The sequence below is a fragment of the Hermetia illucens genome, chromosome 4 (genome assembly GCF_905115235.1).
Source record: "Hermetia illucens chromosome 4, iHerIll2.2.curated.20191125, whole genome shotgun sequence".
NCBI lineage: Eukaryota > Metazoa > Arthropoda > Insecta > Diptera > Stratiomyidae > Hermetia > Hermetia illucens.
In genome coordinates, this window is record NC_051852.1 from 65,772 (window position 1) to 81,226 (window position 15,455).

At 37.3% G+C, this 15,455-nt stretch overlaps 2 protein-coding genes across 2 annotated transcripts in view; both read left to right on the forward strand.

Moving 5' to 3' along the window:
- Positions 1-6,483, forward strand: part of LOC119656212 — a 36,583-nt gene extending 30,100 nt beyond the window's left edge. Inside the window, exons 4-11 of the mRNA XM_038062604.1 lie at positions 683-808; positions 1,197-1,347; positions 1,542-1,742; positions 1,794-3,682; positions 3,740-3,935; positions 4,232-4,412; positions 4,475-4,594; positions 4,659-6,483. Coding sequence (XP_037918532.1) covers positions 683-808; positions 1,197-1,347; positions 1,542-1,742; positions 1,794-3,682; positions 3,740-3,935; positions 4,232-4,412; positions 4,475-4,594; positions 4,659-4,845 — 3,051 coding nt within the window. The 3' untranslated portion in view covers positions 4,846-6,483. The remainder of the gene's footprint in view (positions 1-682; positions 809-1,196; positions 1,348-1,541; positions 1,743-1,793; positions 3,683-3,739; positions 3,936-4,231; positions 4,413-4,474; positions 4,595-4,658) is intronic.
- A 1,954-nt stretch (positions 6,484-8,437) lies between these two features.
- Positions 8,438-9,822, forward strand: LOC119656216 (nuclear speckle splicing regulatory protein 1). Its single transcript, XM_038062615.1, has 3 exons — positions 8,438-8,509; positions 8,572-8,722; positions 8,780-9,822. Exons 1-3 carry the CDS (start codon positions 8,499-8,501, stop codon positions 9,716-9,718), a joined length of 1,101 nt encoding a protein of 366 aa, XP_037918543.1. The 5' UTR covers positions 8,438-8,498; the 3' UTR covers positions 9,719-9,822.
- The last annotated feature ends 5,633 nt before the right edge of the window (positions 9,823-15,455 follow it).

Consider the following 15,455-nt stretch of genomic DNA (forward strand, 5'->3'; position numbering starts at 1 on the left):
GTTCCCTAACTAACTACCACCATAGAACTCACACAAAATAGGGGCTTCCTCCATTTTTGTGAATTGATTATGGCAAGGAAGGATGTGAACCCCAAAGCTCGGGCCTCCTGAATATTTGAGGTAGGGGAAGCATCGAGTAAGGATATGATCTGTCATGAACGTTCCTTCTTGATCGCGACACGCGGGTCTCCCACGTGCAAGTGCGTGTCGAGGGACGCTTCAGTGAAACTACAGGATTTGTAAGTGGATCTTCATGGCGAGTTTCGCCATCTTTTTTGGTTCTTGACACAGCTCTGTCCTCTTGGTCGACTTCAACCCTTTCAGATGGTCGCTCAAGCCCACTACGTTATTGCAATGTTTTCACAAACATATCTCATGGGGTAATAAACCTCCGGAATTGCTGTATGCTGTTTATAGTTAAAGCGTTAACCTGATAAAACCGCTTGGTTACCTGGCACGAAAGTTTCAAAAATCTTTTTAAAAAATCGAACAAAATCAAAAAGAAAACTTGCGATTCAACCCAATAATTTCGAGTATTCATCAGTCAAATTTAGATTGGAATAAATATGTACACACCTATACATATTAATATATATATATATATATAAATATTTACTTTCTATATCAGTGAATTCACTATTAAGAAGCGGATAATCTACACTTTCTCAATTCTGCTTTTTAGATATCCGTCTGTGATGACTACAGCCTGCCTATCGATTTCGTGAAGAAACGACCGTCCAGCTTTGATCCATGTTTGGCAGACAATCTTCCTGATAACTGGGCTGCTCCAAGTCCTCTTTCGGATCATGTAAGTAAATGGTACAACATGGGTCAACATTATTGGAAAGAAGTCATGTCACTACCACTTTTCAGGTTTATAAATGTTATCCATTTTTGAAGTTTTGTAAATGATTGTATTTAAAAATAGTACAGACATGCATTTCTGGCTATGTTTATATCAAAACGTTGTATGCTTAAAGTTGTTACATAAGGAAACTACAAACATTTTCATTCTTGAAGCGCCCATTTCTCGATTTTTGAATTGTTAATTTTGGTTTTCTCAAAATCTTAATGTCTTCACGAAAGGTATACCTCACGAGTTTGATAAGAAAAGTTGAGGATTGACTTTTAAGGACCAATTCTTTCCGATAAATATGTTTTGTTTCTAATCTTTAACTGGCTTTCTTTTGCTTTAGGTGTCATTTTTAGATCCGCCAACTATTATAACACATCCTCCCCAGCCTATTAAAATTATTGAAGGATATTCAGACCCCAAAGATTCACGAAAACTATTCAGACACGTTCATCGGAAAAGTAGACAGGATAAGCGAAGCAACTATAGTTCAGGTATATGAAATGTACATTCATGAGTAGAGGAATATAAGATTAACTTAATTCCCTAGCGATTGAACTACCGAATGCATAAGCATTTCTTATGATGTTCAGTACATGAATCTAATTAGATTCACATGTCTTCTTTGTCGTAGTTATTTGCTTTGCGCAATAATAAGTATATATGTTAATGTTTCATTTTCATCTAGATTCATCTATACCCAAATCGTCGGCAGAGGATGACAATTTATCTATGAAAATTCCTGAACTTAACTCACCAGATAGCATTTCAGAGGATTTGGTACGACCGCTACATCCACATAAAAGCCCAAAAAGAGTGCCAGTATCAGATATATCTAAACGTAATCCATCGCCGTATTATTACTCGGATCTTTTAAAGGCCAAAGAAGGTTTGTTTGAAATATTTTTAGTAGTTTTCCAATATATATTTTGCTTTACAGAGAACAAAATAGATAGCTTTGGTCCGAGGCAGTCAACCGCTTCTGAACCTCCACAATCAACATCAAGTAACTTGAATCTTGGAGCATATAAGAAAAGTATTAGTTTGGATGTGCCGGAAATAGAGCGTGAAGTTCCAACACCTAAAAGATACTCAATTACGGAAGATGGTGTGCGCATAATTCGATGTAATTCGCCATCAACTACAACTTCAGAAGACTCTGACTGCAGCGAATGTCAAAAACGACGTGAATGGCATGCAAAAGCGCTGGCATTAGTTAGGGAAACGTGCCCTATCTCAGTAGAAAAATCGGAACAGAATCAAAGTGCAACATCTACAGTTGATAATAGTATAAATTCGCAAATAGATCCTTCGATGCCACCTCATAGACTTTTAGGGCCAGCTGTTTGTGCATGTACTGCACCAGCCATCGGAGATGATGTCGATGAATTTTTCAGACCACGTAGTATATTCTATGTACATCAGAAAGGAGTGCATGAATGTGCTGACTGTGCAGTGAATATAGGGAGTGGCAAGTCCACAAATACAGATCTTCCGGAAGACGAAATGTCGGGTGGGAGAATACGCCAAATATACGAGACTGCATTCGATTGTAAAATTGCACGTTCAGATGATGATCTTGACGATGTCGATCGTTTGACAAATCATTCTGTTATGCTACAAGCAGATAATGGGAATGGGGCTGAAAAATCAAGCAATCTTGATAGATCAAAATCAAATAAGACACGATTAGAAATGAAACGTATGAAAACTAGTAAAAGTCAAGTGGCGCAGGAAAATATCAGCACTTTAACAAGCCTATCGCAGAATTTAGAAAGAGTTCAAATCGACGACAGTATTGACAACATGAATAATGCTAATGCACCCACATCTTCACAAACTCCGGTTCATATGTACACACCATCTCCACCATCCACCGCTCCTTTACCAGTTAAATTTCCCGGGAAACATGATAGAGATCGGTTCTTCATGAATAGTATAAGAAGTGCGCCAAATCTTCCTGCATCAAATCCCTCCCATTTGCGATTTAAAGACTTACGTCTTCCAATTGAGCCAATTCGACATAAACATGACACACCAATAGGAAGTGATGGCAGCATCATAGGTGCATCGCATGATCCGCCAACCCGAAGTAGTCATAATCGTCCGCGTTCAGTAGTTCTGGAATCGGGACGGGTGCTAGAACTCAGGAAGTCTCATCATAGTCGCCACCGACGTGGCAGGAACTACTCTTCGACGGAGAGTATGGCTACTTCGAGTAGCGGGGGAAGTATGGAATCAATTAAATCGAGCACAAGTGAAGGCAATCGCAGTACAACGAGTTCAGAGTCGAGGCAATCAACATCACTCAGTTCCCATAGTTCAGATTCGGGTCATAATGTCTCCTTGCCGCTTCGTGCACCGGTTGTGCTTCATTCGAAGCTTCATATTTTGAGTCCAATATCAGATAAATCGTCACAGGAACCGGCTTCCGAAACATCTGAAGTAAATCAAAGCAGGCATAATAGTTCACAGAAACCCCTTCCTTCCAATGATGATATAAATTCCGGAGATCCAAGCCGTCCAGATGAAGATAAACCAACAATTGATAATAATTTTAAGCAGCAAAAACGAAAAACTTTTCCAAATAAAACTCTAATGCACTTGACGGAGGAGATAATTGGTTCAGACAGTGGAATATCATTACACTCCCGAGAAGATGGCAAGTCTACCCAAAGTGCTTTACATAAATTTACAACGCCAATATTGAACATTCCTGTGGAGAAAATGGTTATGAATTCACAGACTAGCAGCGGATTACCTCAAGACTTGCACGATCTTCCTTTCGACATGCCAAAGCTACGTCGTCGGAAATTTTTTTTGCAGCAGGTACTTTCTATAATTTAACTGAAAATTAAGGGAAATTTAGAAATGAATTTATTTTAGGATAATTGCACGTCGGGCAGTGCGACGTCTGTTGATTTAGGAGACCTTCCATTTGATATGCCAAAGCTTAGAAGAAGATTACGAATGAATCAACCACAAGTGACAAATTTGATTGCCCACAGTACAGAATCAAGTGGAATTTCTCAAGCATCTTCAAGCCACTCTGTGCGGGATGATCAGAAACATCTTGGCTTAGGTAAATTTACATGGGAGACAAAATTTCCATTCAGTCGCTTATATGTAAGCCTAGTATAGGTTAGCGATTTTTGATGGTATCCTGATCTGATCTGACGCATGCTTGTGACTAGGATGTCCAATGTGAATCAATTGCACCGTAGTTACAAATATTTCGACAAAATAAACTTTTATGCAATCTGTTAATGGATGCTTAAAACCCTTTCAAAAAATATTAATATTATTATCCTAAATTTCTGGTATTGCCATGGCCATGATGTTGGTTTTCTTAAATATTGTGTTCTCAACTTATTTTAGATACAGTGATCTTCCGCCAAAATTTGACGTTAAATTTGAACGAAACTAAACCGGTAAATAAATTTGGAAGCTTGGATCTCAAAGGTGCTGGAACAAGAGGGTTGAACCTTAATATAGGAAGTTCTGTATTTTCTGCGGTTGTTGATTTGATTGATGTCACAGTTCCATTAGAGAGACAAGGGTAATTTTTATATTTTTGCACGAAAAATCAATTGAAAGAAACCAATAAACTAAATACTTTAGCTGGTATCATGGAGCAATTACTCGTGTTGAAGCTGAAAATACTCTCAGGCCATTGGGCGAAGGTAGCTTTTTGGTTAGGAACTGTGAGTCAACGAAGCAGGATTATTCATTGTCCTTGAAGTAAGTATATCTTTAATGCATTGGAAAGAATAAGTAAATACATATTTCTTATTTCTTATTGAAGGAGCGCGAAAGGTTTCATGCATATGCGGATACAGCGCAATGAAACTGGATTATATATATTGGGTCAATTCAGTAGACCCTTTGAATCGATACCTGAAATGATTCGACATTTCTGCTTGAATAGGCTTCCAGTGCGAGGTGCAGAACATATGTGTCTCTTAGATCCTGTTATAGCCCAGCTACTTTAGAAATTTGAAACCTTACGTTGCAAGATAAAGTATAGCAGTATTCACAAACTAATAGATACAACCATTAGGAACTCGAACCTTTATCGGATTACATGATGCGAAAGTGTGGAAAACTTCTCCTTACTGAATTTCATCTTTAGGTTGTCATTTATTTCTTACATATACTAGGTTAGTGAAGGGAGTTCTATAGTATATAGCTGTGATGTTCCGATATATCATATTCTTTTAAAGCAAACTTAATACACAGGAAAATGATAAACAATGTTTAAAGTAAGTTAATAGCTAACGATCATTAAAATTCTTCCACTCGTAGACTCTGATCATTGCATTATTTGTTAACCATAATGTATTCTTCTCCCTTTTATAAAGTTTGGATTGGTTTATATCTCTAATGAACATTTTCATTTAAGTAAAATGTATTCTTATCACCAACAGTAATTTAGATGCCGCCTGAAATATTTTGAAATATTTTCTGCTAAACGGTTTTGTTTAGGCAAAATTTCTTTTAAGTTTTAAAGCCAAAAGTCTATATTAGTATCATTTCTTGAGTGAAAACTGTAAATGGAGAATCAGGACCGGAAGGCATTAATGAAATGTATGATTTCCGGAATTTCATCTATCCCAGATTTTATACAAACTCTGCAAAAACTGTAATAATAGACAATACTTCCATTAAAATACGTTATTATAATAGCCATAACTACCAATAAATGCGAAACGCTTTCAAAGCACTCTAAGAGGATTCTGTTTTATAGTTTTCAGTAGTCGACTAGGACGTAGTATAAGACTCAAAAAATGTTAAATTATTACGATAGTGGTAAAAGCTGTATTATCCGAAAGAAACCATGTGAGAATTTAGAATGTTAGAGGCCACAAGTGATAATTTTTCTATGTAGGGTAATCACAAACGATTTTTAGTGCAATAATCAATATATCTTTACATGTGAAATTAATCTGTTAATTTTACTCACATTATTAAGTAAAGATAACTTCAAACTGTAACATTTAAGGACGATTCACTTAATAATATAGATTGGCCCTATGGCAAGTATACCAACCAATACGATTTTTAAGAAACAAGACCGAGTTACTCCAGATCAACTTTTTTTCCTGTCGATAATATGTGCAAGCGACAACTTCAATGCTGAGAAGTAAACTTTAAGTTTGTTGCAAGTAGCGGTATCTATGCGCACAATATTATATTACACGTTCTTAATTAGCAAGTATGCAGGTAATATTCAATTCAGAATAATCCAAATTACGAATTATCAACATTTTATTCTATATATACTTTTGCTCCATTGACATTCTGTTCATGAATTTGATCAACATGTGTTGTTCTTCAGCAGCGAGTAATAATTGTATGAATAAATTGTTACAAAACCACATGATAGCGTAGGTTTCATGTAAATAAGAACATTTTTATTTTGGATACACTAGAATACCAGGTGATGTAGCAACAAGGAATCCAAATCGTGTTTAAGGCCATACATCTAGTTACAAATACTTTGTCACATATAATATGTGAAAATATCCAAGAAAATAATTCCTACTTGTTAGTATACCAAATATAGGAAAATACAAACCATCGCATAAAGTGTAAAATAACAGAAAGTAATAAAGCAGTATACAAGGCAAGCAAATGTTTAACTTCCAAACGGATTTAATCGACATACTCGTCCATCATGAAGGTAGTAGGTGAAATTCGCTCCATTTACATAATTTTTGCATTGGCTCCAAGAGAGAATACAGTATTAGTGTTGAAATTGTAGGATCACTTCAAATTCCGTACTAATGTAAGAGACAGAACTGTTCCCTTAGTAATGATTGAGTTAGGATTGCTTGGGAAAGTGAGTTTTCTTGACGAAATAAGCTATCTTCTAAAATGCTAAGTGGCTATCTGACTATGTATAGCATTAGATATTGCGGGGAGGTATCATGTTTTTGTCTATAAATTGATACATTAAACTGAGAAAACACGTTTTTTTCAATTGATTGTGGTACTATTTCGGAAGCCCAAAAACGAATCACTTCAAGACACCTTACGGTAGACTTCTGTAAAGTTAGGGTTGCTTTGTAGACCTATGGGTTGTCAGCCTGCCTTCAAATAGACATCTTACTGTCCACCTACTGATATTGACCCTCCGAAATTCTTGTAAATGTTGTACCAGTTGAGCTGCATTTAGATACAGATTTCTCAATGAAGTGGTGTCTCGTTGAGATGGAGAGCTTTTTCGCCCAGGCCCACGTCACCTTGAGTAGCCTTCCTCTGTTGATATTTTGGTATACACGCCGAAATTCAGATTTCGGGAACCTTCACTTTGATTGTCACCAGATACAATAAGTGCAACAATTTGAGCATTTTGATGATGATTCGTATCCATTGCCCTGTTTTTATTGCGAATGGAATCGATGTACCAATATACAGACGAAGTAGTAGTATGCAAATGATAAATCTGTACTTGAAAAATATTCTTTTATACCTAAGTAAGACTTGCACCGCTTGCTACCAGTTGAGCCATTAAAGGGGTCGTCTACTGTGCAACGAATTTCTCGTATTTCCATATATCACGTCTAAAACATGCATGGAAAACGTAGATTTTTCGAGGTTCGAAGAGGTTTAAAAGTTAAAGCCGTAAATTGGAGGAAATGTATGGAGTGCGCGTTATATCTAGCAAGTTTCAAATGTGTTTTTCTCAAAACACAATTTTTTCAAACTGCTGCGCTGATATCTCAAAAATTACTTGATTGATGCTGGCGAAATTATACGGCATCTGTAGTATATATATAACTATAAGTTGAAGTAAAATAATTAAGATTGCTTCATAAATTTTTTTTACTCAGCTATGTAGGCTCCATAAAAGTGCGAAAAATCACATTTTTTTCTAAAGCCTACAATATTTTTTGGATGGATTTTTTGGAATCGCAACTTTATTTTAATTTCCTGTAGAGTTTCACGAATAAAATGACGCTCGTATTTTTTATTTGACCTAATCAGAAAGGCCAGAAGCTGCCATCATATGCAAAGTTAATAAAAATTGCCTGAATCTACAAATGACATGTAAAAATGATGGGCCTAATTATAGAAAATTTAGGAATATAACATATTAAATGGGAGAAAACGCAGTCATAAATTTACTGCGATTGTATGGTTTTTGAAGCTCAAATGCCTATGTTTAGAAACCCCTTGAAGCCAACCTTGCAGACTTTAGAAATACATACGATGTATTTTCAGCAGAGGTACATTAAAACAAATATTATTATATATCTGAAGTTAAAATAAAGTGTACACTTACCATATTCTTTATCTTTTATTCGCACTTTAGGTGAAGATATTTCTATTCCTGAAATCATAGCACAGTCATCACTTTTCGACAAGAAAATGGAAACAATGGCTTCTGTATTGTAGTTATAGATATATGTATGTATATATCTACTTTTTTATTGGCTCACCAAATAGTGTTCTGGAGATTTTTTCAGACAATCGATTACTGTTCGCATCTTATACTGCAACCTAATTGACTCTTATGAAAAATCTGGGGATAGATGGCGTCGTAATCGTTAAAGTAGCAAAATTTCATCTTTTTGGGGTAGATGACAGTTTATTGTTTACAATTAACTAAGGGTTGTCGGCTGTCAACAACATTTCCAGGATGTCGAAGAAGTTGGTTGCCAGGTTTTATCGCAAATAACCGAACTTTCACAGAGACAAATTTTTTTTTGTAGATATGGATTAATTCTGTCTGGTCGTAAGAAAGGTGCTGAGCCACCAAAAGCAGATTTCACGAAAAAGTCAGTGTTTGGAAGCGATGACGACTCCGAAGAAGGACCAGCGAAACCAGTTCCTACAAGTCCCGGTGCGAACGAGAAACGCCAGGTACATTCTTAGTATGCATACAATTACAGTATTACAAAGCAAAAACGGAATTCGCAGGCTCGACGTCTTCAGGAGAAAGCACTTGAGGAAGATCCCACTATTTTTCAATATGACGAGCTGTATGACGACATCGAATTGAAAAGAACAGAAGAAAAATCGAAGAATAAGGAGACTCGCAAACCAAAGTATATAAACCGTCTGCTTGAGTGCGCGGAGCGGAGAAAACTGGAGAACGAACGTAGACTTGAACGTATGGTGCAAAAAGAAAGGGAGAAAGAGGGTGAACAATTTGCGGACAAGGAATCTTTCGTAACGGGTGCCTATCGAAAGAAGCTGGAAGAACTTAGAAAAGCAGAGGAACGGGAACAGCGTGAAGATTATCTAGAAGCGATCGGGGATGTAACCAAACAACAGGATCTGGGTGGATTTTACCGACATTTGTATGAGCAAAAGTTGAAAATCAAGGAAGGAATAGAAGACGTGGAAGAAATTAAGGATCCTTCGGGAAGTACTCCAGGGTGCGTTGAAAAAGAAAAGTCCTCCATCAAACCTAGAACATACCGCAAACGCCATTCCTCAGATGATAATGAAGATAATGGAGAAGCGATTATTAAAGATTCAATTTCTAAAAAGGCGCATATTCAATCGAATATAGACGCCGATTCAGATTTCAGCATTGACGAGTCTTCGACGGATGATGAGTGTGGTCCATCGAAAGAGCAACCCACGGAAACACTTCCTTCTTCAAAGAACGCGGTTGCTTCTGCTATTTCTAACCGGGACGTTGAGGAAATAGAAACAATAAAAGAACTATCAAATGGGGCAATCAAAGAAGAATGCGGAGAAATTTCAAGCAACGATGAAGAGAAGGAGAAAGTTGCATTGAAGCCGGTAAAGAAAGAGAAGAAAGATATATGGAAAAAGCGAACGGTTGGTGATGTTTTTGATGCAGCACTTCGAAGATACTACGAGCGGAAAGCGGCGAGAAGTGGTTAGCTTCTACATCGATTGTGCATGCTTCCACTCCAGCAATTCATTTCACTTATGTTGTTCAAATTCTGGCTAAATAAATCTACTTTGCAATGAAACTTTGCTTTATACATATGCTTTTTTTGCCAGACATGCCTGAACCGCCTGGGGCTGGATTGGGACTATCTGTCGGCCTTCCTGAACTGGATGTTAAGATGGCTCAGGAGTAAGCGGGTTGACAACTCTGCTATAACTTCGGATTATCAGGAGGTGGATTAGGTTTTCTTGGAACTTCATCAGAAAATTGCACAGAAAAAACAAATTGTTCCTAAGCTCAAATTTGCAAAATATAATATGTATGCAATTTTGTTTGCGACTGTGAACTAAGCGCGAAAACGACGAAATGCTTGCCACTCGCTGCAATAAAGAAACATTCCAGAAGCGCTTCAAAAGCCGGGTAAAGGAAACGCTTCTGCCTAACAAGTTTCCTGGCTCAAGTCTTTTGGCAGACATTTTCTTGTTCAGGTGCATGCTTTCTGATGTTCGATTATTTGATCATAGTATTTCTGCTTATCGGGATTTTCTTCTAAACTACTGCTGTAGTTGATATTTATGGACCAACAATGTGCAAATTTCGGAGGTGTTCTTTCTTATGAAGTTTTAATTTCGGTTGGAAATGGGAATTTTTGGTTATGCATCCCAACTGGCGTATAAAGAAAAAAATATGAGGGCTTTTGGAATGGGTACATGCTATTTAATTATGATTTCGATGCTACCTGAAATGTATGTTTATTCAAGAATTCCATTAAACTGGCTGGACATTCTGAGCTTCACCTGCAGCATTAGACAAATCAGTTAAATTCTCAAAAGCATTTGCTGTCCTTAATAAAATCTGTTACACTATTCTCGTGATCGCTGGAGTATTATGTTCTGCCTTGTTTGAGAAGTGCAATAGATAATGATACTTGCTTGCTCAATTAATTAGAAAGGACCTTGATCAAATTGATCTGGGTATGGCAAAAAGTTTAGTTGATAGTAAAACTTTCCCTACCTGCATTCATGATTTCCTCAAACTCCTTGTTTAGCAGGATTAAGGGTCAGCCACTTCTCATTATGGGAAGCTTGTTCCCAGTTTTTGATAATAGCATTAGTCAATACTACTGACACCTCCATTGCTGGTCCGGGAATGGGGGAAATTGAACCCTCTTTGCTAAAGCATCCGAGATTTTATTTCCCTCTACACCACATTGACCGGGTACCCAAATTAGTTTCATCGTATTGAATCTAGAAACAAAGTTCAATTGATTTCTATATTCTTGAACGATTTTTGAAGTGGTCAAAGGACTGCTCAACGCCCTCAATGCAACTTGACTATCGCTACAGGATCGCATACATTTCAGTTCAGCCTGAAAGACCGTTGCATATTTTCCCCAATGGAAATGTCCACTTCTCGTTTTTATTCGAGAGGTACACTCCTGCTCCAGAACCCAGTTCTGTTTTTGAGCCCTCGATGTCTGTATATCCTGACACGCATTCTTCTGGTTCCTCCCAGTTTTATATCCGTTTCAAGATAACTTCATATCTTCTACTAAACAGATGTATAAGGATCCGAGAATCATAAGGCATTGCGAAAACTGGATTCAGTCCTCCCAATAACTCTTCCAATGCTCTGTGCTCCCCATGTCCATTGTTTCCAACTCCTAGATATTTGACTTCTTCGAAGAGTTGAAGGGTTGTACCCCTCAAAATCTGGAAGGGAAAGACGATTCAGTTTCCTAATTTTTAAGGTTTTGTGTGAAACAAAACCTTATTAGAATCGAGACGGTGTCTGTCTGTCCGTCTGTCCGTTTGTTTTTCTGTCTGTCTGTCACACCCGATTTATTCGGAAACGGCTGGACCGATTATCACGAAAATTGGTGAGAATATGTAATCTGGTGTTCCCTTTACATGCAGTAAGTGGCGCCATCTTTTGTTACGTTTAAGGGGGGGCTCCCTATACATGTGAATTGAGGGTGCAATTTTTTTTTTTCATAGAATGTTGCTATGTGGGATATCAAATGAAAGGTCTCAATTAGTACTTTTCGAAACTGGTTCCATATTTGATATTGGGTGAAACATAGGGGAGTGAGGGCTCAAAATATGACCCCCAAAAAGTGTAACAGGTCTCGTTCTCAGAACCTATCCAACCTAAAAATCTGAAAAAAATCACAGTAGTGCATCTCTACGAAATCTAGGCCTCAAAATATATCCGGTTCCGATATCTGCACAAATAAAGTTAATAATAGTATATTTCCACATTTTAGAAATTTACCCGGCAACCCCCCTTATATTTATCCCAGAAGTACAAAATTTGGCATGCGTATAGTGAAGAACATAACGCACAAGCTAGTCAAGTTTGAAGAAAATCGAACTATTATTGACAAAGTTATAGGGGGTAATACTTTACCATTTTTTGTGAATTTCGTGCACTCTTCATGCATGATTGCATGACGTCATCATCACATATCAATTCGTCAATACCACAACCAAATGAGTTCTTATGAATGGGGTCCCGAAGAATTATTTTGTTTTAGTTTTTTAGTCATTTGTATATGAATATCAATTGTGTATGTAGGTATATAGTATATGCGTGCTAATGAACTTTGTGGGTAGTGCCTATTCAGATAGATATAAGAAGTAAATCGGAAATATGGGTACGATCAATTTATATACGTGCATATATGTGTACAGTATTCGGAAATAGGCAGTTTGTTTGTTTAGGGTGAGCGTAGTATCTATGGCTGTAATATGTACGTATGTCTCGTCGTTTAGAAAAATATGAAGGATTATGTTGGATTTGTAGCTATATACGGATAGAAAAATGTGCGTTGAAATTTCTTACATAAGATGAACACAAAACCTTTATACCCGAAGCGCGAGCTTCCGGTATTCCGACTTGTTGTAGTTTTATTTGGATTTACTGAAAGTCCATGCCTGAGGTACCAGCTGCGAATCAAATGAACGGCGCGTTGTGTATTTCCACACACCGTTCCGAAATCTCGACCAACAGCTAGCATAGCCACATCATCCGTATAAGCTTGAGCGTGTGTTGGCAGATTTTGCAGTTCGCATAGTAGTGAGTCGATGAACATACTCTACAGAAGTGGCGATAGTACGCCTCCTTGAGGGCAGCCTTGCGTCGCTTCCGTTGTTAGGTAGTGATCAACACCCACTTCGGTGCACAGCAACCTCCGCGTTATTTTTTAGAAGTTGCTCTAAGTGCTATATACCCTCCTTTAGCATCGCTGGGTAGATGCCAACCATTTCAGGTGCATTGAAGTGTGCAAATGACAATGCACCAACAATGCTAAATCTATCTTCGTTATTTTGCACGAAAGGGGAAATGCAACCATCATAATATTAACATCAAGATGAGACTATTCCAGGTCAATGTTGTCTCTATACTGCTGGCGACCTTAAAGGTCATGTGGATAAAAAGGTAAATGGCAACAGGTGCCATGGGGAAAAGGGATTGGAGTGTGCAATGAGGGCGGCGAGCGTATAGTCGATTTTGCGGACACTTTTGTACTTGTAAATATATGGTTCATCAAACGATTCTTCTACATTTTATAGTGGGAGTATTTTCTCATAAGATGCCGACATTTTATCGCTGCCACTGACTGCAAGGTCGTTCCCTATGAGAGCATTGCACCTAACTATTGGTCGTTGATTGCTGTCTTGCGAACCAAGCCACCGTTAAAATAGCGTGAGAAACTGGCCCGCCGTGATGGTGGTAATTTCGTGAGAAAAAAAGAAGAAATGCTCTCGTGTAAAAGATTGCCAATCATTATAACTGTCGAAGAATCGTGGAATCAAATTAAAAATACGATCCACAAAGCGGCCTATGCAAGCCTTGCCACCAAGCCAAGGGGTTCATCAACCGAGATGCTTGGCTTTGGAATGACGACGTCCAAAGGATGGTCCGTAAAAAGAAACGCCTCTATTATAAGTTTTCCGACGACAAAGCATCGGCCAATTGGCAAATTTACAAAAATGCCAACCAGGAGGCAAAGAAAAAGCTCGCTGCTATTACAAAGATCTTCATGATAAACTGGATACTCCGGACGGCGAAAGAAATCGACTTTTCAAATCCGATCGATGGGGGGAATATTTCGAACGGTTTTCAATGGAAGAATTTATTTATTCTCCGCTTCCACAAGTATTGCCCACATTTGAAACAATCCTACCTGTCGTCATTGAAATCGAGGAAGCAATCAAACGGAAAAGAAAAAATATGAAGTTTTGAATTGATACTTTCCGTTGCCACTAAAATTACTTTAGGCTCCGCGTGAACCTCCTCTTCGTGATCTATTAGTATTCACCATGAATGTATGAAAATTATTTCAAATGGAACTTCTTACTTTAATGCCCCGACGATAAGAAAATTCATTCCCATAAAGGAAAAGGAATTTTTACTTCTTGTTGCTTTGCATTCATTATATGTATAGTTGTATTCAGTATGAAGAGAGGTACACATAAAATTGTCTGCCTGATATATGAAAATAAGAAGAAAGAGTGGAAGTCAGTTTGTGGAGTAGAATACTGAGGAAAGAAAATGAAAGGATTGTGAAAAGGATGTATGCCACCTTTCGCGAGCCTGTCATGCATACAAATTCATATTTGCAAAGTTCGCAACCCTTGTAATTTTTATAAAGTTTTGAATACTTGGATGGCAGAATTCTCCAGCTGATTTAGTTAATTTGGTAATTATTTTATAGCGAAGAAGTTAAAGAAAGAGAGAACGACTTTACAGAATAGTACCTAGTTAATCATTCCAAAATAAAAAATTCAGAATGAGAGAAAGCGGCATGAGGGCCTTTTGTTAAAGGCGTTTTTGATGTCTAGGTATTGCATTTCGATTTTCGATTCTTACTCTAATTTGATTTATTTTTCTTAAGGTCTTTCATATATTTGCGAGCATATGCAAGAAGACTACATACAGATGTAGACATCTAGACGTACTGTTTACTTTTCTAAATCTGCCATTGAAAGAATTAGCAATCCGTTAAACAGAACTTGAACATGTCCGCAATCGAGACTTACCTAAGCTTCTAGTTCCTTGAAAAAGATTGAAAATTATGTTTGATCTGCCATGCATCTTAGATTAATTGATAGTTTTTTCGCCTATTTAACAGGTTTCCTATATAATTTTCACAAGTCAGAATTTTCGCTAAGGCATCATTATATAATGATGACTATTCCGTTGCTGACATTGGGGTATGTGTACAGCAAGTCTATAATTTGTATTTTTGCCTTTCTGGTACGCACAATGTCCGTGAATGTTAGAGATTGCGGATGGAAGAAGCTTTCTGCACGGAAGTAGATTTATTGTTGTCCTTTAGTCGTCACTACAGAGTATGAGGTAGCCTTGCTCTGATTAATGATTTCATTAATTTGTTAAGTAATCTCGTTTATTAGGCACATTTAACAAAAAGGAGATCGTTATCTATTTTTTGCTTGATTAGATGTAATGAAAATTCCTTTCACCAAAAAACTTCCAAAACTTCAAACTTGAATACATATGATTCATATATATATGTAGTAGACACATAATGAGTATGATTGGGGATAATAGCGTATTCATATTTTGTGGACAAGTTCGTGGACTTCGTTCTTTAATTTGCATTGTATGCAGATAAATTTAAATAAATATATTTTCTATTTGAGCGTAAAAAGCGTATTAGATGTCTTCTTAACAACTATCTGTGTAATATTACTTTGTACA